Below are 25943 nucleotides of genomic sequence, written 5' to 3'. Positions count from 1 at the left end.
GCCAACTAGCTCATTGTTATTTTAATCCGAGTTATTTTCCCCCAGTTTTTGTTTAGGTTTTTTTTTGGGGGGGGTGGGTCAGCTTTTTTTTTTTTTTAGGATCTCAAAGCTTGCATTTGGAGTTGTGTGAATACTGTCTGAAAGGAGAGATATGCAAAATCTTGAAAAACACTAGCATTATTACCCAGTTTGAAAGAAAATGCTTCTAGAATTAAAAGTCCATATAACTAAAAATGAAGTAGCAAGTGAACTAACCTTTTAAAATGTTCATTTTCTTTAGTGAAGAAAAACTAGAAAGTTCCACAGCCAAATTAAGACTACATTTCAAAATAATTTATTCAGTCACATAAATACTTTGTAACATTTGCATGTTCCCTTTTTCACATCCTTGGCACACAATATAGCTCTTAACTCTTACAAAACTAGTGTAAACATCCATGGAAAATAAAATGGAGAGAAAGCGGGACATAGGTAAAAATTCAATAAATAGCAGGAGTGAATAATTGAAGGAAAATAAGTAAGTCTTTCCTATAATTACACTTGAATATTTAATTGAAATAACTTTTCATTTTTAAAATATAGTGAATTAAAACTCAATTCCCATCTTTCTACCATTGCTGCATTTAATCAGATACATGATACAATTATTTAGTAAGTTCAACTTCTTGAACGAACAATACCAATTCAATGCAATTCTATTATCTGAGGGATCAACAGTTTTGGTTCACATACAGAAGGTTACAAACCATTATTTTCAAGTTAGTGGTTTTGGACAGTATAACTTCTAAACTCCCTGACACCCTTCCAACCCGACATAAAGATTTTCCTTAATGAGCATTAGTGTATAATCTGTTCTTGATAAAGACGACATTAGACAGATGTTGTCGGACACCTGGATAATGTTGAATGTGATTGAACCAACGAGACACATTAAGGTACTTCTCCTTTTCTTGCACTGTGAGGTCCACCTGCATTGGGAAGAAATACAAGGCACCAGTAAGAAAAGGCAGTGCATTATCAATGTATTAACAAGTGGTAAGGCAAAATAAAAGTGGATAGTTTTTACAGACGATTTCAACTCACAAACAGGCCAGCAGTATTCTCTCCTAATTTCACATATTAAAATTCACAGCCCCAAATATCCATTTACTTTTAATTTACTCAAATGAACAGACCTGGAGTGTGGAATGTACACTTGTGTGATACAAGAGGGGGAAACAGGGCCTTAGCTTGCTTGACTTCAATGCATCTATTCATGGGGTTAAGTATTGGGGGGTGCACGGAAGAGTTAGTCCCTCAACATGCATAAGTCTTTCACATTAATCTAGCAGGCGGTCTTGCCTTACAGGAAAAGCAACTACTTTGTATTTCAAGTGTACTGTAAGTATAGGAGTAAGGTTTTTTCAGACTGGATAGAAAAATTGAAAATTGTTTTCTATTTTGAGCAAGAGTCATACAAATAGTTACTGAGCAACAGCATAGCTTAACACTTAACTGTTCAGACAGGCTAGCTCACATTAAGATAGCAATGGCATCAGTCAAGTTACAGCAAAACAAACTGGAAACCTTTCTGGAACTGGAAATAGTTCACAAAGCACTATCACTTAGTCCTACAGTTTGAGGCTCTGCTGTTTACCAGAGTTCTCAAGTCAACAGCACATTCACTTGCTTATTTTAACCCACATCAAAACAGCTGCAAGATCAGTCAGGAAGAAGCCTCCAACTATCACGTAACCATTGCAACAGCTCCTTGCCACAGGAATCGGGGCTAAGATTAATGAAGTACTTCAAGCCTACCTTTACTTTTATCAGAGGACTGGCTCAGGTAAAGTCATCTACAATTACAGATCTTAACTATTGCCTTTCAAAGTCATCTAAGTTCATGTCAACAACATCCTCAAATTTGCAGCAAAATCTTTTATTAGTTCAGACTCTTTCAAGCCAGCTGTAGAAAAACTATTCCCATCCTGTATTACCGTTCCTTAAATAGCAATTTCAGGTCTCCTCATTCCTCTGTAATGAAGTTAAATTATTTCTAAACTGATAAGCTGTTTCCTCGCATTAACCTACTACAACTGAATTTCAAATGGGGTAGTCCTCAAAAGAGACTATAAAAACTGTATCTGAAACAAAACGTGATTTTCACATCAACTACCCTAACTCACCTCACCCATACCTAAACCATTCAGTGCGGGATTCGCAACACTTCATTTTCAGTTAGCTAAGGCAGACATCAAGCTTCACTTAGTCAACCTTGACAACACTTGCAGTCAATGAAAAAGGGCACACCTGTAGAGGATAGCTTTAACAGACATCACTAGACAGACATGCCTAATATTTTTCATGTTTAGACTTCTAAAGCTAATCAATGTTAATCCCCTCCTCAAAAGCTAAACAGATGGCATATGCCTTATGCCTTGTTCTGCAAATGCCAGATTTCATGGATAATGCAGGTTCCCTGCAAGTTTCATCTTGGGCACAGGACAGCTGGAAACAAGTATGTTCCAACAAACTTTAAATCGCAAGAGCAGCTATACATACTCATTTACTCAGCTGTACGAGTGAAAAACTGGTGTTTAAAACTAAGTTTTGTATTAAACTTTACCTCCTGACACACGAGCCCTTTAGATTTTAAGAGCCACCTATAATGTCTGCTGCTTCCCCTTACTGTCCTCTCACACAGCCCAGCTCTTGGCTTAGAACTGGAAAGCTTTAAACATGTAGAGGTAGAAAAGAAGGCAAGCATATATGCTAGAAGAGGAACCACTGGAAAAATACCAAGGAAGAAAAATTTCAGGGAGTTGCAGAAAGGTATTCTAAACCAACACCACAGAGCATTAAAGCTCTGTTAAGAGGAACATTCAAACTGTGGCAACAAGCAAAAACCAGGGATCTCACAGCTGCTCCTAAACCCAAGTAGTTCTTCCTCCTACAGGACTCACTCACCAGAATACAAACATAGCACTGTCAACATACTTCCACAACAACAATTTCAATTCTGAACCCCAGTTCAGGTGGTACATGAGTATCTGCTTCTCCTGCTGCTGGCATGGAAACAAACTATTCCTACAGCTGTATAGTCTGAAAGAAGTGCACAGACAGATCAATTAAAACACAGCCACTTACTAATTTTGCTGAGCTAGAAACCTAAGAGCTAATCAGCATTAGTCAAGAGGAAGAGAACAACACTGGTAAAGGGAAAAACTCCAGAATTTTTAAAGGCACTACAAGGTGGAAGTTATTAAAAGGTAACACTGAGTGCTTCACAAATTACCTGAGCTTCTCCAAGTACAGTATACTCAGGACAAAAGAAATCCATGCAGCGTCATTTAGGGAAAAATGCTTTTGATCACCTACAGTATGTTGTAATTAGTGGTAATTGGAAGCTGGTGCTTGGTATGAAGATGTAGAACCATTTACAAAGGAACACAGAGCACGAAAAGAACATGTGTACTCTAAGGCTATCTAAAATTACTCAAAGAAAAGTAAGCGTATGCAGGTACTAAAAAATACCAAACACTCAAGTTCCCTGAGTGTTATACATAAAGTTATAATTACAATACCCTTTTTCAAAGTCTTTAATGGATAAGCAATTTCTTATGAAAATGCTGAACTAAACTTCAGATTCTGCAGCAGATACAGTATCTTCTTCCCATAATTTTATACTGAGAAATCTTAATCTTCACATTTCTTTGATGTAAATAAAAAATAAAGTCTGGAAAACTAGTTCTCCATTCTGTCAGAGCAGTGAAAAAATATCTGAAGGGCAAAACCAGACAGCTACTCTAATAACAAAACCCTTTTTGTACTCTAGGCATAACACACAAGATACTTCTACTTATTTACATAATGTACCCTATCAGTGAAATACATTAAAAAGCACTTTGTGGCATGCTCTACTTTTCACTTGTAACATAACTCTTAGGTTAATTGTTTAGAGATCACTTCCATGGCATTTTTTACAACATTTTGTTAGATGGGTATTTTCTGTTCTTTCTCATTAAATTAGATAATTCCCCCAAGTTAAGAAAGGCTGCTGTTCTGCTGTTAAAATAATTATTTGCTATTAAAGCAATTATTTTAATAGCAAAGAAGCAGGCACTCAATTTGACAGGCTTTTTTTTTTTTTTTTTTTTTTAAAAAAAAAAAAAAAAAGAAGTCTTATTCTTCACCATAAAACTCACAAAGGGTAACCAGGGTGGTCACCATACAATGCAACCAGAAGAGTTTCTAGAAGGGCTATAAATACACAAGCTTTAATTATATTTGCTTTCAGTAGTGCTGTGGATGCAGGCATAAATTCCCATTCCCACACCCTGCATGTGCATGGGAAGTCTAACACACCTGCCTGCACCTAAAGTTCTTCGGCATCAAGGAAAGGATAAGATAACTCACTTTTTAAATTTAGCCTTTAGATATGAGGGAAAGGGAAAACACAAAAACAGCTGAATGGTGTATTTAACAAAATAATGAACTTTCACAGTTTTGACTAATTTTATGCTGCTAAAGTAACACGCTTAAAATTAAATCTTTTCTTAAACTGAATTAGAAAAAAAAGTATAAAATACCATTTCTAGCATTCTTTAGAAGGAAAGACTGTTATCCCAGTACTAAGGTAAGCACCATATCAATTAATATTAACAAAAATTCATCAATGCTCGTTATGGAAAAAATTAACTGGAAAATAAACTATTGCAGTCTAATTATTGTTCAGTATTGGTAGCTCTGACAAGATAAGAACAAACTTACTTTGTTTTAAACTTGACATGACCTGAGAATTTTGACTGGGGCTTCTTCAATTTGCAGATATAGATTTCACCCATCAGTTATTTTCTAAACCTTATTAAAGAAATTTTCAAGTCAAACAAAGATTGGAGACCTACTTTTGTTCTTACAAATTTTTCATGTCTAAACCCAGATCGATCTTTGTACTGATGATTTCTCTTAAAGAGAACTGGACTCAAGGTGTTTGAAAATACTTAATAAAAAAATAGGGATTTTTTTTTTTACTTTAAATAAATAAATAAATAAAAATATGAAAGCAAGCTCATTACCACAGGGGGAATTTAATGCTTACAGATTGCATGAGCTATCCTCAAGCAATGCTTCCGAATTCATGTTTCTCTGCAATCTATGCTTTAACCCAGTAAAACTTCATTGTTCATCGTATTTATCCACATACGTATTTAAGTAAAAGTGTCTAACGACAATATTTATATTAGACATATGGAGACAAGGAATTACACATGAGACAATGTAAATCACATTAATTGAAAAAGTTCATTTAGACAGTCAATATCAAGCATTATACAGGTCAAACACCCAAAAAGTATTATGATGCAGTGTAACAACGTATACAATTTAGTTCCTGCCTTATTAGAAGTGTCTATTTCTAATTCATAAAACTCAAAATAGCCTCAGTCTGCACAAAGCTTGCAACACTACCTGTTAATCTGACTGTTACTCATTAAAATACTAATTCCTTTTCCACAATATGGATTTTTATACACATAGTAATATTGTGCTGAAGATAACTAGAAGAGAGAGGAAGACTACAAGAACGGCATACAATTGCAAAATGAAGAGTTGCTGCTCTTCAATAGACAACTATTAGTAAGTTCAAACGGACAAGCCTGGACAGTGAAGAATCTGGCTCCAGAACCGCCCCTGCCCCACCAGACAATGGGAAGGGCAAAATGAAGGTGGGAGGAGGGGAAGAATACGAAGGTGTATGATCTATATTCAGAAACACTAAGGAAAATGAAACCACAGGTGAAGAACTGAGCAATTGGGTTGGGTCCAAAAGGATTGGGTGGTCTTGAAAACCCTTCCAATGAAGTGTGCAGCAGAAGATTTTTAAAGTTTTAATAATACTTGACTCATTTGGGATGATCATGGCATGTCGGTAATATTTACAGTATCCTATTACCAATGTCTGTTAGAATGTAGTTGTCAGTCTATGAAAGCAGAGAGATTAATCCTGAAGGTCATTATCAGTAACGTTTTCATATCAATTTTCTAGACAGCTTGATGGACAGCAAGAACTGCAGGTCTCCACCACCACCCCCATGCCTCCCATTACTACCTCCTCTCTTGAAGGACTATAGGAAACATGAATTGATGTTTTCTAAAAGGCTTAGCTGAAACAGTGGTAAATATGACCAACTGCTTCCCTGGACCTCATCACATCAAGAGATACAGCAGTTTCCTACCGCACTAAAGCTTAGGGTGGAGAAGCAGCTCTGGGCATACTTGCTTCTCATTACAGGGCAGGGGGTGGGAATAAAAAAAAAAATAAAATAAATCACAGAATTCTACAGTTCAAGATCTTACCCCTATAGTTAAGTACTAATATTAACCAATTCTGAAAGCTTCAGAATACATGCTATTCCTAGCTAGTAGCCTCTAGATTTTCCTCCTTGTTTAGGATAGCCACCCCATTATATATACCCTTCTGATTCAGAAAATTATCTTCCATGAAATCAAACATTCCAGAAACAGATGCTGTAATATAAACTTGTCCCAAGTAGTGTCTGGATGGTTACAGGCACCCAGGAGCACCAAGTCATTTGTTTTTACCATCTGTTCCATTTCCCAAAGCAATAACTTGTATCTTTTCTTCTTGATTAGGTGGTCTACTCTAGAGCAAACTAAATTTAAAATATGCTTTATTTTCCCCTGCCTAAGTCTTTTTTTTTTTTAAAAAAAGTCTCCTTTGAACTCGTACTCTTACAGCATATACAGTCATATATTTAGAAATTACTTAAATGTTTTTCTATGTCTACATATGATATGTGAAAGGTAACCCATTCTGACACTCTAGTCAACACACCTTTCCTACTAAAGGTGTTTTACAAGGCAAATAAGATTTAACAGAATTAATTCTAAGTGACTCACTCCAACATGTTTTCAAAAACCTTCAGAAATGAAGCTTCCCTTCCCTCTCATCTGCTTGACACACTCTCATTTGAACTTTTACTCCTGGACAGTGAAGATCCATATACATAAGTTCTTCCTCATTTCCGATAGTATTTCATTATTTTATCTCCCCCACCTTCCCTGCCCCAGCCTCTGTTCTGAAGCATAGCATTCTTGCACACTTCTCCCAGAGACCTTCTTTTAAATGTACTAAGTAACCATTCACCCAGTTGGTTAAATTCATGTTTGCCAGAGGCATCTTTTCCTGATTATCTCCCCCCCCACCCCCCCCTTTCCTAATGTGAAACTGACTTTTATCTTTTCCCAAGAATTTAGCAGACCTTTTTGTGCAAGTCCTTTGGTTTTTTTCAGGAGCACCCACTGCAGAGAAGGATAGCTCATTTACAATCACATTCCAGCCACCAAAATACAAGTAACTTCTACTGCTTCATCTTTAAACTACCACTTGGGGTTCAGAATTGAGGTGCAACGATTTATAAGCACTTCATAGTAAACCCTGAATTGACTACAAAGAATCTCAACATCTCAATTCCGTACAAAATTTTGGAGGTTTGGGTTTTTTCTTGTTTTTTTTTTTTCCTCCTACACACCAACTCCCCATGCCATTTTCATATACTGTATATTATCAAGTCTTAACATTAAGTCTTGAAACACAAGTGACATTTTGTTATGGCTCACACTTTTACAGGCATTCATCCTTCAAGAGCTTAATTTATGTACATTTTTCATTGCACCAGCAGTATTTCTCCAATACTAACATGGTTAGTACTTCCAGTTCTGACACATCCTTGCAGTTTGATTCATCTATTTCCCCATGTAGTTCTGTAAGCCAGTCATGTTTCAGCCTTTAACAGATTGACGACTCATACCCAGAAACACAAGGATAGCTATTGCCCTTGTTACATTACATAAGAGGAAAGTAAAGCACTCTGGACACTACAGACAATACACTTACTTTGACAGATTCATAGCTAAATATTAAAAAAAGTAAAAAAATGAACACAAAATCTTGTTTTTAAGTTCTTGTAAGAAACCTCTCAATTTCTGTCCTGTAATTGTCACTGATCAATTCAGCAAGTCAACTTCAACAACAAACTGCCCTTTAGATAAACAATTATGATATTTGTATTTATAAAAATAATGCAAATAACACTTACCATGACATGATGCAGTCCATAGTACATCAAAATGTCTGCTAAGGTAAAAATGTTTCCTGCAAGGTAGACTTTATCTTCAAGGTGTAAATTAAGATCCTAAAAAGGAAAAAGTCATTATACTGCTGTAGTATTGACTTTGTAAGACAAAATATTAAGGCAATTGTTAAAAGTAATAGAAAACTACCTCTGAAGACCATGCATATAAAATAAATGCCCGCTTTAATTTTTCACAACTGAGCAAAGGAGAAAGACATTAAAAGAAGAAAAGAATCCAAAAGTGTCAAGATAACCGAAGTATCATAATTCTTTGACAGCAAAAATTCAATAGAATTTATGTTGGTCTCTAAACAAATGCATAATTTTTAATAATTCCCCCACTTACATCACTCAAGTTTTTGTAAATACAACTGAGATTTTACATATTAAGCTAACTCCACAGAAATACTTGCAAATCTGTCTTTTCCTGACTTCAGATTACTGGAATTCTAAAATGCAGGAGTTGTGCATCTTTTGTCATTAGTGCATATGACTCAGAAGCACTGCTGTTACACATTTAACATTTGGTAAGCGGAAAATATAGTCCTATGATCAAAGGAGAGCATTTTGCTCTTTCAGCAGCAGCTTCTCCTCCCCTCCAGGACTCACTCAATGCAAAAGTTCTGGAAACTTTCAGTTCAGCAAAGTTCTGGAACTGCAAATGTGAGAGAACCAGGGAAACACAAAGGGATATTGGGGTGGGAGACAAACAACGTGTTTCAAGCTCAGTGCCAGAAACTTAATACCCATCAGCTGGTATCATTTTACAACTGCTTTTATTAATGTTGAAATCACTGCTAGCAATTCTTAATAACAGATACTGTCAATTCAGTTGCTATCTAAATACATATGACGAGAGCACTGCTTCGGCATTTTAAGATCATCCCTCTCTCAACAATTCCGTATCAGAAGCTGTACGGGTGGATAGTAGAAGTTTTCATTTAGATTCAGTGAATAAATATTTCAAATCTGTATTACTGGAAGAGTTTTTCATGGCTTTTTGTAGGCAGTCATTCTCTGCCAGAAAACAGGATGCCAACATTCTCACCATCACTCATGTGTATCACTTCTGAGATCACAGGCATCACGCAGCGGCTCTACCTCTTTACCTCTTCTTCCTTTTCTCCACATCTTACCTACCTCTCACCCTGTTTACGCATCCTTCTGCCCCATTTCCCTCAAAGAAATAAATGTAACAGCAAATGAAATTATCTACTTTAATCCTGATGCTAGCATAAGCAAGCCTTAGTTTTATAGTATTATTTTCAGAAATGTAGGAAAAGTTTCCTAGCTTTTCCCTGGATTTGGAAACTCTCCTTGTTATTATTCCTCTGCTGGCTGAAAAAACTTGTAGTAAATGCACACCTTTTTCCTGAAGGCACCCGCTCTCCCTGTCCCAGAAAGAGAATTAAAAAGCTTAAACATAACTAACATTTCAAATTTCCCTGAAATAGTTTTTCAGTATAGATTACAGCATGTTCCATTTTAAGACAACCTTTCATTTTAAGAAGCAGTCTAGGGCAAGGAGAAGAGGGTTAATGATTAGCAAACAATCTAAAAATTACATTTAGCCTTAAGCATATTGCAGGTTTTGTGGTTCCATAATTTTACCAACACGGAGATATCCTACAGTGCATATGTAAAAAAACCCAAAACACAAAACTAAAATGCTGAGACTTTAAAACATCTGACCTTGAATTTGCATTTGACAAGTTTGACTCCATTATGCCACCTTACTATCTCTTTGATAACTTCTTCATGACAGGACTCTGGTCCTTCTGTAATATTTAAACATCCTCATGTCTACTTTGATTTCTTTTATTAGAGCAAACCAGGGAAAAATATTAACCCCTGCATAGTTAAAATTCTGTAAGGTCATCTGCCCCTGGCTATGTAGCTTCTTTTCTTTAGACTGGTTTACTGCTTTGGTCATGTTAGTTAGCGCTCAAATTACTTTAAACATGTAACTACAGTTCTGCAGAATTTCAAACACACAACACAAAGGCAAATGCAATGTTAAGAAAAAGCTTGCAGGAAGAAAAAACTCTATATAGAGATTTGTCTACTAGAAAAAAAAAAAAATCAAACTCAACTATTCTGACACAGGTTCTCTGACCAGTATTTTTAGTTTTGATTAACCAGAAATTCAACATGTATTATAATGAGAAGTAACACCACTGAAATTATATTACCCCCCTCTCCCACCCCTTTTCTTCTTTATCTAGACTATGGAATCAGGATTTTGTAAATTAGAAAGCTCATTATCTCTCAAGGTAAAATTAACACAGTTATTTCCCTGCTCAAAATTTTGGATTTCTGCATCAAAGAAGTTATGGCATGCTAATTCTTAAGTTTTATACTGTGCATGTATACTCAAAATATTCATCAATAAAAAAATCCTAAAACTTTAAAGGCAGGGTAAGCCATTACAGCATGAATAATTATTTATTCTGGTTCATCAAGTTTTATGAAGTCAGCTAACTGAGCAAATGGAATTTGACAAAAATGGTTTAGTCTTGGATAAATTAGCATTAGTTTACAGTTGTTTTTGAACATGTACTTTCCTCCCATAAAACAGACAGATAATCTGATTTCGTTCTGTATGTCAAGCTAATTCCAAAACACCACAGAATTATTTTTTTTTCTCCTGTGCAATAGGCACATTTAGTTAATCCTGCCTCATGGGTTATGCTTCCCATAAATGATTATATTATTGGCTAATAGCCAACTGTGATAAAATTCCTGAAAGTCAAGCTTTAAGTGACCATAGTATTAAACTAAAATAGTGTTCCTGTCCTGGCGAGATTAATGAAAATTGGAATACAAAACTGTATTTGAATTTCTATTACATCCAAGAAATTCAGGTCTGTTAGCTGTCATTTGTATCATTGTCCTTCATGTACTGCATGTCACTACTTACATTGATTATGCATATACAAACCCAGTATTAAATGACTGAAATAAGTCTTGGAAGTTGCTTGCAACTATATAAAGTTATTGTTGTAATCCTTTGGGAAACCTTTCTGAAATTTCAGACAGGTATTTAAAGCATAACTTCAGTCTGATGCGCTAATATGTGCTGAACAACTGCAGCAATTCCAATTCCATTTTTGGGTATGAGCGGGAAAGAGTAATGAAAAGAAGAGATGTTGCATTATTTATGGACTAACTGATGAATTTCCATTTGCTTGTTCTATGGCAAAATATCCAATTTACAGCCCATATCTAGAGTGACAGCTTAACACATCCTATCCACAGCACACTTCTGGCTACCCTACAGTATCACTTACTATCTTTTAAGTATGCAACCTAATTGTTTGTAATCCAATTCATCCATTAAGGTGACTGAATCCCTTCCAGTCATTGCAAGTTGAAACAGCAGCTCAGATAAGTAACAGTTGCTTCTTACAATGACTCAATAGCTTACACAATGGATCTAATCATAATCCAGTTTTGTGTTGGGTGTTTTGACCACAACAACACACTGCTGGTGTACGTACTTCCCTTACATCCTTTCATATCCTTTCAGTCAGCGATATTCTTGAGGTCATTTATGCCCTAAATGCCTTTATATGGCACCACACAAAGACAAAGAGCTGAGCACTCTCAAATGCCTCAGGAAAGCTTCTGACATTGCAGAACTCAAGAAAAGCAGAACTGCACTGTCAGGGCATAGCCCACATTTTTAATTCTCATGCAAAAAACTTTTTGAACTGCCAAACTATGAGCTAAACCTGGTCTGGAAAAGGAATTCATTAACATCTAATTAGACATTTGATGGCACAGGTGTTTCACAAAGGTTCTCAATTCCTTCCCAGAAGAGCAGAAAAGCTACTAGTTATCCAGCAAAGTACTCAGTAATTTCCAGATATTTTTTTTCTCTGCAGCTTAATTTATCACTAACCAAAGCAAGCAAAGGAAAACACTCTCATCCTGTGGAAAGGTAACATAATGCATCAGATGTTAGGTTATCATCACTCTTGACAATCATCATTCCTACATATCTGCTGAAGAACAGTCCAGAGGTAATGCTCCCACTTTTGTCCAGAACAGGAGTGCAAATCAAAGTTAGACAAAAATCCAAGAGCACCTCCACTGGCCACTTCTGAACAGTATGGCATTTACCCTGAATGAACATAAAAAAACCTGGTTGAGGTGGTCCAACTACTTCATGATCGTTTTAATGTCAAGTAACAGATTAAGTCAACACATCAGTTAAGAACAATATGAGAACCTATTTTCCTAAGGCAAACAGAAGAACCTTCCTGTTCAAATTAACAAACATTAAACCACTTATTTACTGACATTTTTCCAAACCATATCACCTAAGTTAATGGTTAAATAGAGGCAGCCCCAAGTTTATAGCAGAAGTGACTGAACTGTTTTTGGCACAGCTTATTACAAATCGTGGCTCTAGGCTGCAACTGTCCCAAGACTGCCATTGTGTATTCCAGACATGTTGTAAAACTACAACTTCAGACTTCCCTCCCCATTTTCGTTTTTCTTTTTTTCACCCGTACTCCCTTTTGACACAGTATACTTTAATGGTAGGCTGCCTCTTTCTGATTAATCATGGTGGCAAGAGAACAAATTAAAAAAAATATCTTAATTGCTATACTATGAAATTATTAGTGCTGGAACAATTCCACAGCAACCCTGTGTCAAAATAAATTCTTCTGCTAAGAAAAAAAAAATCCACAGCAAAATTTTAAAGTAGCAATATCTATTAGAATATAAAGGCAGAGATTCTCCTTCAAGTGACAACAACTGTTTCTCAGTAAGAAAATTTTGCTTTGCTTGGAAAACTTGATTTTACATATATAGACAGAAAATTAGCTTTTGGTTTTTATATGATAGAAGGGCAAGAAAGGTAAAAAGTTAGGGTTTTTTTCTCGTATGGTCTTCTCAGTTTGAGAGAACAAAAGGCATCACAATTTTTTATAAAAAAAGGACTGACATTTATATAATACTTGCCATAAAGTATTATAACAAATACAACAAAAACCCAAGAGAGACCTCTGAGGGCCACCTAGTCATACCACCTGTTCAAAGTACAGCTAAACCTCAAGTTGAACCCTGATTAGTCAATGCCTCCTTTAATCATATTCTGAAAACCCAAAGAGTAAGTAGTTTTCATGTGGTATCTGCAGAGTAACCATGACTGTAAAGGGTCTGATACCATTTGCACACAGAAAAGACCAGAGAAGTTACAAAAAGAAGCAATGTAAACAAAACTTGTGCTTAAGCAATCAATGATATTCCATAGATACAATGAAATCAAGATAATTATATAATCAGAGGTGTGAAAGAAATGCTTCTTTAGGGCTTTCACCAAGTTGAACTTTGTTAAAGCGGGCAAGATACTCCAAGTCCTCAAGATCAAGGAAGCTGTGTTTGAAAAGCACAACAGAGTACTAACAAGCTTTAGCTTCACACTATTTTAAGATGTAAAATTTTCCTTGATTTTAAGCAACACAGCGTGTTCATTCTTGAATGCTGCTCCAGTTACCTTCAGTTCCTGCAATAGTGGTGAATCTAAGTCAACTAGAACATCTAACAGAAGTCAAAAGTATTTAGACTCTGCTAGCCTCAAGTAATGTCAACCTTCCAATACGTTGCAGCTCACAAAGCTAATTCTAAATCCAGACTCACTAATAGTACTGGAGCATCGTGTGATTTCCATCTAAACCACCCTTCCGTTTCATACACACCTAGTAAACACAGGCCTTAGCATTTACCATTACAAAGCAAGTTTTCTTTTCAAGCTCTGTTCCCAAAAGACTGCAAATATACTAATTACCAGTCACAAGAAGCAAGAAGGAAAATAAAGTAAGTTTTGCCATCTACCCCCTGCCATGTGGCTGCTTAAGTAACAGGGTGGCCCTTGAGATTCTCTCTTCTGCTTCCAGCTGTTTAAAAGGAAGTAAGCTTTAGACTACAATTAAAGTTTAATACAGCAGACCAAAACCTCCATACAAAGTAGCTCGATATGAAGGGCAGATCTGCAGAGATTCCTTTACAATTTCACTTTTCACACACAATTCTGTCCAGTAGCTCCTTTTGATAGCAATACCAATTACTACAACATCAAGTAGGGCCTGTACTTCATAATTAAAACCCCAATGAGAACAGCTCTTAAAACAATCAGAGCAGTGTTATCTTGAAACACAACGCCCACTTTGTTTATAACTGAGGGTTTATTAAGATGGTAAGAAACTGGTGTCTTACATGGCTCATAAGAGACTAGTTGAATAATCTCCAAGTTATAATCATGACTCTTAAGAGACTAGTTGAATTATCTCCAAGTTATAATCATGGCTCGTAAGAGACTAGTTGAATAATCTCTAATCTGTGTGGAACAGAACACCCTGGGTAGTTTTGCGTGTTTTGTGGCTGTAATGCAGTAAGAGCTCTGCTTCACATGTTTTACAGTTTAAGCTGTCTTCCCTCCTGTTTCATGTTGTTGGGGTATTTTTGTCAATAAAAGTGAAAAGCAGCAAGGAGAATAAAAGCCAGTACTTAAAGATACTGTCAAGTCTTCAGCATTTGCTCAGTGTTATTAATTGGTTGTTCATACATACATTAGCACTGCATGTGCTCCAAAACAAGCGGCAAGGTAATGAAGTACTCCTTACCTTCAGAATTATTCTTGTATCTTCTTTACTAGAGCCTCCATCTACTCGAGTCACTCTATATTCCAACCACTGCTGAACAACAGCTTTCTCTTCTGCAGTACTTCCAAGCAGTTGGTCTTTCTTAGCCTGTTTAACTAGGTGGGCAGCTATGGTCATTAATCCTGTCAGACCAGGACCATTGTTTGTCTGAAGAACAGGAACCTGGAAGAAAGAAAAGCGTAATACTAAACTCATTCAAAAAGCAGTCTCTATAGACTAGCTATTTTTTTATAGCCCCTCAAAAGAATCTTTAAAGCAATACATCAGAATATAGAAATATTAACAAGCTACTAATGGTAAAAAAAAAAAAGTACATTCTCTTTTTATTCTTTGGGTTAGTTGATTTTCAGTTCTTACAGAAATGTATTTAACACACACACACGGAGAAACCAAGGTACCTTTAGCTTCAATTAATCAAATTCTGCCAATATTAATAAGAAATAGTATAATTTGTTCTAACACTAGCAGAAATCTTATTAACTAACTTTTAAGTCCATTTCAGATTCAGAACTCTCACTTAAGGTTGTAGTGAGTAGCATCCCATTTCTCTCCGAGCAGACCAGTAGCCAGACTTACTGAAATGCTTATTCATACCTACTGTTCTATTCCAAAACGCTCTGACAGAATTTACTACAAGGGAGGACAACACAACACACCTCTAGCTTTAACCATGACTTTGTTAGTATCATTAGCACATGTTCAACCATGAGAAACGAAAAAGAATCACTAAATGTCATAAAGTGAATTAACTGAAACTCACTTCAACAGACTAAAGCCCATTCAGTCATTTATGACATAAAATGATAAAGAGAAACTGATTAAAATGCTTTTTTAAAACTATCTGACAACACAGGGGAGCCCTTCTATCTTCTGATTTAACATAAATTACAAATTGAAAGCTTACTATTAATTTTGCAGTTGTAGCAAGAATCTTTGACTACTATTAAATTTTTCTACTGAAGATGCAGTCAGAAAAACTAGACAAATCTAGTTACTTGATTTTTCGGACTTATGCTTTACAGTAATAGCATTAAAGTACCAGCTAGGTTGTTAAATAATAAAGGAAGTTTTTGCAACCAAAGAATGAATATACTGATATTTGGGACTCTAGTCGTAAACAGTAAAAAAAGTCGAGAAAAGCCCCATACAAAAACTTAAGGCAACTACATAGCTTCTTTTCTCAGTTGTCCTCCAAAAGGATCACGCAAAAGCCCTCACATGTTTGTGGCACTCTCAGCTTCATATTACATTTTGCATGCCTCAAGTGCCTCTTAAACCACGAAACTTAAGTGTTTCCACACGAACTTTAAAATGCCAAGACATCTACTTTAAAAGAGCAAAAGACTTAAGAGTAACAACTGTTCACTACAGACGCACTTCTGATATTAAAATCGAATCTTTTTTTCACATGATTTAACTACCCCAGCACAGACACAACTTGTACTGGCCCCAGGAAAACACAGGGAGAAGAGTAGTGTAGGAACAATTACATTTTAAGCCCATATTCCTCCCAACGACACACGACAACCCTCCCATCGGCACAGGGAAGATGTTTCCAGAACCTACGAGCAGGTAGCGAGGCCCTACAGCCACAACTTATGGCAGGCGGTGAAGGAAAGGGGGGGGGGGGGGCGGCGGGGGGAACGACCCCCACTCAAGGGGAAGCGCTGAAACGCTGAGCGTGCGGGGATGCGCAGCTGAGGCCAGCACTAAGCCTGCTCCGGAGCGGGGGGACCGGTAGGCCCCAGCCACCGTGGCACCGGTGGCGGAGGAATCGCCGCGCCGGGCCAAGAAGAGAAGGGGCGAGGGAAGAAGCCGCCGGGGAAGGGGGCCAGTGGACACCCACCCGCCCGCTCGCCCCCCCGCGCCGCTGCCCGCTCCCGGGCCCCCCCCTCGCTCCCTTCACCTTCCGCTCCCCCTGGACGCCGTACTTGTTCCCTTTCGGCAGGCCCAGCAGCTTCTCCAGCAAAGTCAACTCCTCCACGCCCGGCCCCAGCCGCGCAGCACCCGCCATCTTCAGCGGAGGATCACTTGGGAAAGGAAGGGCAGCTACAGCCGCCACCTCACAACAACGGCCAATCCCATTGGAAGACAGAACGACTGCACCGCCAAAGGAAGAGTCACTGCTATTGGCTCGAAGGGGCCGGCCAGCCAATCAGACGCTCGGCACAGCCAGCGCATGCGCCGAGCCAGGGTTTGCCCTGAAGTCCCTGGGGGCGGGAGAAAAGTTGCGGTTGACCAACGGCGCACGCGCAGCCTGGGCACACGCTCCTCGCCCACACGGTGGTTTGCGCATGCGGGCGCAGCGGGCGGGGCACGGGGCTCGGCCGCGCCCCTGGGTGGGGCTCGGTCGGGTGACGGGGCGGCGGGGCGGGCGGCGACGGGGCGGCTTCTCGGCCCCAGCCCGGCAGGGAAAGGAGGAAACGCTCCCGCGGCGGCCCTCTCGCCGCTCCAGGGCCCGGCCACCGGCGGCGGGGCCTGAGCAGCCCCGCGGCTTCCCCGAGCAAGGGGCTGCCCGCACCGCGCCCGCCGGCCGGCCCTGTCGGAGCCTGTTGGTGCCGCGGGGGAGGCGGCCTCCCGTTCCGACGGGATTAAGGGCTGCGTCCCTCTCGGAAGGGGGGAAGAGCGCTGGGAGGCAGTTAACGGCAGGAGAGGCCTTCCCGGCGCTTGCTCGGTCGTTGGAGGCGGGCGGGGGCGACCTGTCCCCCATGTCCCCGCGGTGGCCCGGCCTGCCCGGCCCCTGGCGGCCGCCGCTGGGCTCCGTGGGTCGCTTCATGCAACCGCAGGGTGACAGGGGGCGATGCCCTCTGGCACCGGGGGGCACCCTCTGGTTAGCTGGGCGGGCGCTGTCCGCCTTCCCCCGGGTTTCCCGGGAGCCTTGGCTGCTGGGCTTGCACTGCTGATCTGTCCCTTTACCGGCCCTGCCCTCCTCCACCCCGCAGGCGTGGGACTTGTTGCCCAAGTGTGGCCACATTTAGCAGAGAAGCTGAAGTTTCAGAGCAAGTTACAGTTAACTAGAGATACTGTGGCATGAAGGAAGGAAGATCACACAGAACCAAAGCGCTAAATGCGTCCGTGGGGGGCATCAAAGGAAGAGGAGGATGAGAGGTTAAGAAAAGCATGTTAAGGACAGCAGTGAAGAGAAAAACCACAAAATCTGAGCTGACCTTGAAATAGTCTGATTTAATTGCACGTTAGTGTGTCTGAGATTTGTTAAAGACATGATGTAATCACCTTTCTAGGTATCTTCACTTTTTGAAGATACCCTGCTGCAGATGTCATACTTGTGTCTCATCATAAACGTTAGAAATTAAAACAATTTTAGACCGGCAAGTCTTGTTTGTGCAGAATACCAAAGTGCAATTCTTGATGGAAGACTATTAAATACCAAACCAGCATTTCTACAAAAATTAAGGAGCTAGTCTTGTCCTACTACTGACAATTTCAAAATACAGATTCAGGGCTATCACTGCGTTAGTCGCCTTAAATAAGATGATCCTGACAAATGGTTCTTCAGTGAAAGGCTTTATCTTAATACAAGATGACATTTAGATTTGTACCTTCTGTTGCAGAAAGCCTGAAATTGGCCACAGACCCTTTTTTTGAGTGGGGAGCAATTCTCAAATTGTGAGTGGATTTTTAAGCCTTTGCAGGAATTTATCCAATCTTTTATATTAACATCTGCAAAGCACTTCATTTAAAAAAATGTTCTGCCTTGAAAATTGCTGTTTGCAAAGTTTTTTTTAATTCTTCAGCTCCTTTCCTGCAGCAATATTTTGAAATGCTAGTGTTCCAGCTGTGTTCCAGTGTGGTATCAATGCATGATTGTACAGAAAGCCTTCATTTTTCAGTGGGGAAATTGATAAAAAAGTTTTGCCATTTTTTTAAAAAACGACTTGATTGTTTTGTTATTGAAAACACTTTTCACAGTTTATATTTTTATAATTTTTAAATGCTTTGGAACTTAGAAGGTGAGAGCAGTGTGAAATGTTAGTATCAATGCACTGAAATATCTGTCAGTTACAATAAAAAGGTTACACTTTCAGCCAGATGAAAAGCTAAAGGTTTGGTTGGGTTTTTTTACTTCCTGCCACCTCAAAGTTTTAAAGACTTTGGAATGGGAGACTTTGTAAATTAGGTGGAGGAGATTAACTGTTTACAGTTGTGTAGCAGTTTTTCCTTCACCAAAGTGTTTAGCAATTTCTCCCTCTTTTTCTGTGCACAGTTCTTCCCTCGTTCCATTAGGTGGAGCTTTGTGATTAAGACTGCGAAAGAAACTTGCTTCAAAGTGCAAAATAATTCACCCCGGAATGGCTGGGGGAGGAGGCGAACGAAGCCTACTTTGCTTAGAGGTATCGGTGTCCTGTACGCAAGCTCGATACACAAAAATCTGAATCAAGACCCTCACACACAAGGAAAATAACTTGAAAAATTGATTCTGTCAAATGGAGTGCTGCTCTAATCTGCTGTTATCATAGTCAAGTTTCAAATCTAAAATACCTTAGGTTATAAATTAAATGTCAAATATAATTAATTTGGCACTTGAAACATGAAGTGGATGGCTGTCCTTTAGAGGAAGCCTGACAGCTTTATGTATGTCACATTGGTATCTGTTAAAACGAGCTTTACATGCCAGACAATCCTTGTGTGAATCATATTGCTGTTGGCTGTACCAGAATTTTGTCAATGTAATAAGTCTCAGAACAGTTTTCTCCTTAATTGTCTGAAGCTTTTGCAAGACAATATAAATCAAGTGTCATCTGCCTCATCTGTGCAAAATAATAGTTTTATCATACATCAAATAAGCAATTTATTTCTTATTCCCTACTACAGAAGCTATTATTGAATATTTACATACAAATCTGTATTTTATACAAATGGAGACTTTTCTGCCCTGTGCCTTGGACCCACTGCAGTTACAATTTGTATCCAGTTTTCCTTCCACCTTAAATCCAGCAGCAGTGGCCGTAGTCCTGCAGCACCTTTCCACAGGGAGGTCCAGGTGACAGCTGCCATGTACTGCTCCTTCCTCAGCCCACTGCCCTGACACAGGGCCCTCCTCCCCTTGCCCCAAACCAGAAACAAAGGGCTGTCTTTCTTCACGTTTTGCACGGTGTGTCTCTGCTTTGCACTATGAACTACAGTGGCCTTAACGCTTATGTATTCAGAGGTACCCCTGAGGAATTGGAGAGATGGGTTTGCCCAATGGAGACTTTTACACAGTTGTTGAAATGAAAATATCAGTAAACCACATTATTTTCCGCTAATAGGATCAGTAGGACCTTCCTGATCCAAACTTTTTAAAAATTCCCCAGGTAAAGATTTAACAGCAGAGTAGCTGCAGCAAGGTTTCACAAATATTTTTTAAATGCAGGTAACAAACTGCTAAATGTTTGTGACTGAGATACCCTTTATACATCCTATGTGAGTGGAGCTATTATTTTAGCTTAAAAGCAAAAAAAATAAAAGAGGCTGAGACATTGCTGCTGTTACTCTGCTCATTGCAATGAGTGGAACTTACGCAGTCAAACTGAAAGATCCAGGTTTGTTCCTGGGTTCTGCGGTGGCTGGAGGAAGCAAAGATGAAATTGGCTGGGTTTTGTTCAAGTTCTCTCGGAAAATCACACAAAAAGAATGGTTCTTGTAACAGCCATCTCTCCTCTGCTTCAGCTTCCCTTCTGCTCAACCTGGTGCTGTACAACAGAAACATGAGCCCCAGGTTCATGTTACAATTTAGCCATTCTTGTATGTGTCAGGCAGAAAACAACTCAAAAGCAGTATTTTATACCTAAGAGGCATGATAATTTTATCTTTTTGTCTCATTTCTGCTGTGTTACACTGACAAAAGGGCTTCTAGTTAGAACCATGTTTCTGTCCCACCAGCCAGCAGCTGATTTTAGTGTAAGTGCATATTGAAGAAAACAGGGAAGGGAAATTTGCTCTGATGCTGCTGCTGTGATAGTGTGTCACCAAAAGTAGGGCAAGGGAGACTTGTAACACTCCTAAGAAGACTGATTTCATTAACATGTATGTCTTAATTTAGCCAAATATTCATGTTTATATTCATTGAAGTCAGAGCGACAACAGGATTCATCACTGACCATTATAAAATTGACATTTCTTTTTGTCTTCTGTTCCGTGGAGGATGACTGCAGGTCACAGTGCTGGCCAGGCATTGCAGTGAGTGCCAGATCCACAGGCAGGATAGCTGCATTACTGCACTGCTGCATTAAAGCTCATTAGCCCAGGTAGGAGGCAATTAGCACTGCTGTTCCTGTTTTTAATGGTGTTCTCAGAGCTGACTCACTTGTTCATAGCTCAGAGTTTCCCAAACTTTGTTATAGGCATATCTGCATTTGGATCTCAAAAGCATCGTGACCTGATTTTGAGATAAAACACTTGAACCTGGGTGTGAGTTTGTGTTTGATAATTCCAAAATAATTTTGACTGTTTTCCATGGATTTGGAGATCAATGAACAAAGATCAAACAAAAACATATACGTATCTAGAAATAATATCTCACTGATGTTCCTTTGAAGTGTTTTGTTTGTTTGTTTGTTTTTTTTGTGTCAGAAAGCCCAGGTAACCTTATCGTTCAATAAAGAAAGAGTCAACTCTTAGGCACTGATTGTCACAAAATTTCTCTGAGACAAGAAAATATGGGCCTGTATGAAAAATTTACTGAGCAATCTGTAGAGTCATATTCTACTCTCAGTTCCATCCTTGTTTCTTAAGTCAAATTTACTATCCTTTGTTACTCACTTGCCTTCCAAATTAGAAGACATCATTAAAGAAGAACAATTGAAATTGACGGGTGTATAGAAATGAAGAATTATGGAAAACACCTGAGGTTTGGCACAGAAGGGAACAAACTGATGCGTGCTATACCAATCTGAACGCTGTGGTTTGGTGTGGCTGGGGACCACTGGTTTGTTCAGTAGTTGTGTGTATCTAGCACAAGCAGTTCTGTTCCTGAAAGACAGCTAAATAGATGAAGCAGATAACTAATTTTAAAATTAGTGTACCTAGAACACTACACCTAGTTTATCATATGTAAATGTGGTGCATTAGGTTGTTTAAAAAGTGATCTGCTTCTTTTACAGCTGCGTAAGTGCTGGGTTTTGTCTGCTGTGTTTTTGAGAACGAACATGGTCACTGTAACTGAGTTGCTGCTGGCAAACTGCTTTTGGAGGGTATGGCCTATTTGCATAGTGCAGAGTCCTGGGATGAGAAGGGTATTTCAGCGTATGCCATCAGTAATGTGCCACCTTAGTCCAGACTAATTCTGTTCTTTGTTCTCCAGCTGTCGCTGTGCTGAGCTGGAAATAGGTCCTGAACATACACTAGATGGCAGGCGGGGCAGGAGGCTGGAAGCCAGCCTTGCCCATTCATCACGCAGCCTTCCCTCCTGCCTCCAAGAGATCAATTGGTCTTCCTCAGGCCTGTACAAAAGCACATTTGGCTCGCTGTGCTGGATACGGGTATGCAGGCAGCAGACTAGAAGCTGATCTAGCCCTCTGCCCACAAGATGCTAGGCCATGTTGTTTCCGACAGATTTGCTTTTGCCTTTTAGCCGACAAGGAGAAGATGCCCGATCAGTAACAGCTCGATCAGTAGCAGCTGTTGTGGAGAATAAGGCTTGTGTTAGAGAAGTGGATGTGTTAAAGAAGCGCTGTCAGCACCTGAGGCAGGCTCTGATGGCTTGTCTGCAACAGTAGACTCCTGTATTTGCCCTGCAGGAGATGATGGCAGCTTGTCGCAAATTTTTTGTAGCAGAACATCTTTGCAATGCTCTGTGTTTGCCCCAGGATGAAAGATGCCCTCAACGTTGCCCTTAAAGTGGAGATCTCATTGCGATGCCAGCACATACAGCCTTGAACACGTCAATGCTCCCTGTAGGATCCTTTGGGAGCTGTCGTGACACAAGGTCAAATTCAGCCCTCATGTAAACTGGTGTGGTGCTCACTTGACCCGCAGCTCTGTCAGTGTAACAGAAATGCTGTCAGCTTTCACCTCTCCTGGTGTCCTTGAGGAAAGGATGGATTTGAAAGGAGGTGTCACATCACTATCAGATTATGCTAATGTCATAGGTGAGTCTCACAGGGTTCTAAGAGTAAGCCACATTTTAAAAATAGTCTTTCCAATAGTTTTGTTTCCGTTAGTGAGAGTCATAAGGATGCCTTTGGTGGTCATTGTTGCTTTTTTTTCTCTCAGACAAAAAGTTTCCTCAGTGTTGATTTGCAATCAGATGCATTTAGGATTCCTGCTCACAGCATGTGAATTCCTGAACTGCTGCACCTCTTCTGATTTTAATTATCAATTATTCTTTAGATTTTAAGGACACAACTTATTAGCATTAGTCTGACTAATGCTAATGTGGTTATTTAGCACAAATAAAACAAGTCTATACTGAGAATTTAGGGACTTTTCTTTATCTGTTGCAGGAGTAGAGCACTTCCATAGAAGCAAAGTAGTTTTTTGTTGCCAGTTCATCTAAACCTACTCAGCACATCTCTAGTCAACAAATGGTGGAAAAACTGCTTTTTTCCTAGACTTTTCTCTAGAGTAAACTACTACTGCTTGTGGCTCTGTATCAGTTGAGAATTACAGAGAAGTAGATGCTCGTGTAGCTTCAATTGCCTTATTCACCGAGTCAGCTAGTCAAAGAGTCTCTGAAGAAGAGCGATGGGGAAATCTCAGTTTGAATAAACAGATGCAACTGGAAACTAGGAAGTTTAAACTTCTGTTTGTAAGGGGCTCTAAATGCAGCGGTCTTTTGAGTTCCAGACAGATTCATCCTGAGGTGGGTTAAAACCACACCTGGATGCTGTACCATTGCACTGTGAGCAGTTTTGAATAACTAATTGTTGATCCCAGCAGCTCCTCTAAACCCCTTTTATTCCTTCCATCTGCAGTGACTACATAGTTATGTGAAGTTCAGAGAAACACCTTGTGTTGGAGGCATATGTCATGAAACAGCAACGGCTCTCCAGGGCAGATATTGCCTATGTCACCGTGTATAGGGTGCGTTGTGGTTATTAATTGTTGTGAGAGGATTCTGCCTCTACTTTTACGCTTCTCTCCCAGATGAAAAGCCTTTATGGCCTTCAGTAGTTAGATCAGTAACCAAAAAAAAGAGAGGAATCAGGCTTCGGTTGGTGCTAATCTAACTGTCCGACACTTCCTAGGGTATTTGTACATTTTCTCTAATAGGGCTGGAATGATCAACTAGTACACACAAGCACATTTTTCTTTTGATCTTTTTGAGTCAATGAGGAACCACTCAATAAAACTAGGAAATGTTGCAGAACAGAAAAACGAGAAAAAGGTAATACAGTGTTGGCAGCGTGAATAGGCACATGTGTTTCTACAGACACAAACACTGAGAGGGTCCTTCACTAAGCGGCAGCTGGCCTCAAAGGAAAGCTTACAAACCTTTTCTCCTGCAAATGTGGTTTGAGACAAGTTGCATGAAGACAACAGAAGCAAACACCAGGACACAACCAGAAAAATGAAAATATGGAGCAAATGACTCACCACAGTTTGAGTTCTCTTTCCTATACATGCAGTCACAAGGTTTATCTACAGCAAAGCCCCTTGAAGCTGGTATTGCTAATTAAAATAAATGTTATGTTCCTTCATTTTTCCTTCATGCTTCTCTTTACTCAGTCTCTTTCAACTTCTAATTGCTGGAGACAAAAACCTATAAAGTAAGCAACCACATTCAAAATATAAAATTGTAATTAAAGCAGTACGTTGTATAACTTTTAAAATGCATTTTTTGCCATTAAAACAACTTTCTTAAAGCTAAAATGTGTTTGGATTATATGGTATAGACCAAGGCCAGCAGAAATGCTGTCTGTGGAGGCTGCCTTCGTGAGAAGAAATTTACATTAGCTTTTGGCAAGTCCGTGTGTTTGACATTAGTGCATATCACCGAAAGGAAAATCTGTATTAGTGTGGAGATGTCACATGATGTCTGATACTAAAACACACGATGCTTGACCCAGGACTGCAGGAAGGATTACATGTGACACTAATGAGCTTAAGAACTTCAGATTATGTTGTGCCATAACCCATGAGTTTGAGAATGGATCTACCAGAAACAAACAGGGCCACAGATCGATTATTCTGTCCAAAATCACACAGTTCCTCCTTTTCCTAGTTTTTTTTTTTGTTTGTTTGTTTGGTTGAATTTAGGGTTTTGTAATGAACTCTCCTCTTCTCCTTTTCCCTGTTCACTGTTCCTTTTCCCCGATCACTGCTTCCTGCAGGGATCCTCAGGCTTGCTTCCTATCTCCATCCAAAACTCGTCAAAACGATACCCGGTGATGCAGCTGCTTTTTTTCTCAACTGTTTACTTGCTGCTGTGTTTTGGAAAACATGGTGTGGAGATGGGGAGCGAGGCTTGTGTGATGACGAGTATTTGAACTGATTACAGGAAGGAAGCATAATGCAAAAGAAGAAGGGTATGATTATAAGCTGCTGGGTGTTGTTCAACACATCAGTGACATTGTGAAAAATCTGGTTTAGAATTATTTGAGCCCGCAGTCTGGGGGACTGTAATTGGGTTTTACTTCACAGGACCTCACAGAGGTTCAGACAATAGTTTATGAAATATTCACAGAGATCAAAGTGCTTTGAAATTCAGACTGATTTTCTATCTTTTTTTTTCTGGTGCAGGAAAAATGAATAAACCCTCAAAACACTTTCATTTAAGGCCAGTTCCTGCCAGCAAGGGAAATTTAATCCACTCAAGCCACCAAATCATTGAGTACATTTATTCATTAAAGTAATCAATCAGTGGAAATAGGTTTTTCTTTTTATATATTAAATGGCAAAAATGATGAGTTCATAAAAATGTCAGGAAATTTTCATCTCTGCTATCTCTTTTCTTAGGTCAGCTGTCTTCAAATGTATTATCCCATTTGTGGAAATCTTACTTATTCTGTCTTTCTTGTAGAAAGCTGAGTATTGAGTATTACACAGACATTAAAATTGAGTAGAAACTATAGAAAATGTCAAACATAGCAGAAATCATGACACTTGCTCTTTTGACTAGTCACAAAAGCATCAACAAAGTTGTTAATTTTAGAAGCTAGTACTCTGGCAGTGTTACTTTAATACATCAGTCACA

The 25943-nt window shown here is 39.1% G+C and overlaps 1 protein-coding gene across 1 annotated transcript; it reads right to left on the bottom strand.

Annotated features, from left to right (window-relative positions):
* Positions 1-318: 318 nt before the first annotated feature.
* Positions 319-16870, bottom strand: EEF1E1 (eukaryotic translation elongation factor 1 epsilon 1). Its single transcript, XM_040587055.1, has 4 exons — positions 16713-16870; positions 14768-14968; positions 8097-8192; positions 319-968 (listed from the first exon to the last, which is right to left on the bottom strand). Exons 1-4 carry the CDS (start codon positions 16818-16820, stop codon positions 828-830), a joined length of 546 nt encoding a protein of 181 aa, XP_040442989.1. The 5' UTR covers positions 16821-16870; the 3' UTR covers positions 319-827.
* Between the last annotated feature and the right edge of the window lie 9073 nt (positions 16871-25943).

Source organism: Falco naumanni, chromosome 3, assembly GCF_017639655.2.
Source record: "Falco naumanni isolate bFalNau1 chromosome 3, bFalNau1.pat, whole genome shotgun sequence".
Taxonomy (NCBI): domain Eukaryota; kingdom Metazoa; phylum Chordata; class Aves; order Falconiformes; family Falconidae; genus Falco; species Falco naumanni.
This window is presented reverse-complemented; position numbering and strand designations above follow the sequence as displayed.

Excerpts from the sequence above, each read along its gene's own strand:
- EEF1E1 (XM_040587055.1), bottom strand. The coding sequence starts at position 16,820 with ATGGCGGGTGCTGCGCGGCTGGGGCCGGGCGTGGAGGAGTTGACTTTG. Across the intron at positions 14,969-16,712 it reads GCGTCCAGGGGGAGCGGAAG|GTTCCTGTTCTTCAGACAAA; the intron begins GTGAAGGGAGCG and ends TCTTTCTTCCAG. Across the intron at positions 8,193-14,767 it reads ATACAAGAATAATTCTGAAG|GATCTTAATTTACACCTTGA; the intron begins GTAAGGAGTACT and ends TTTCCTTTTTAG.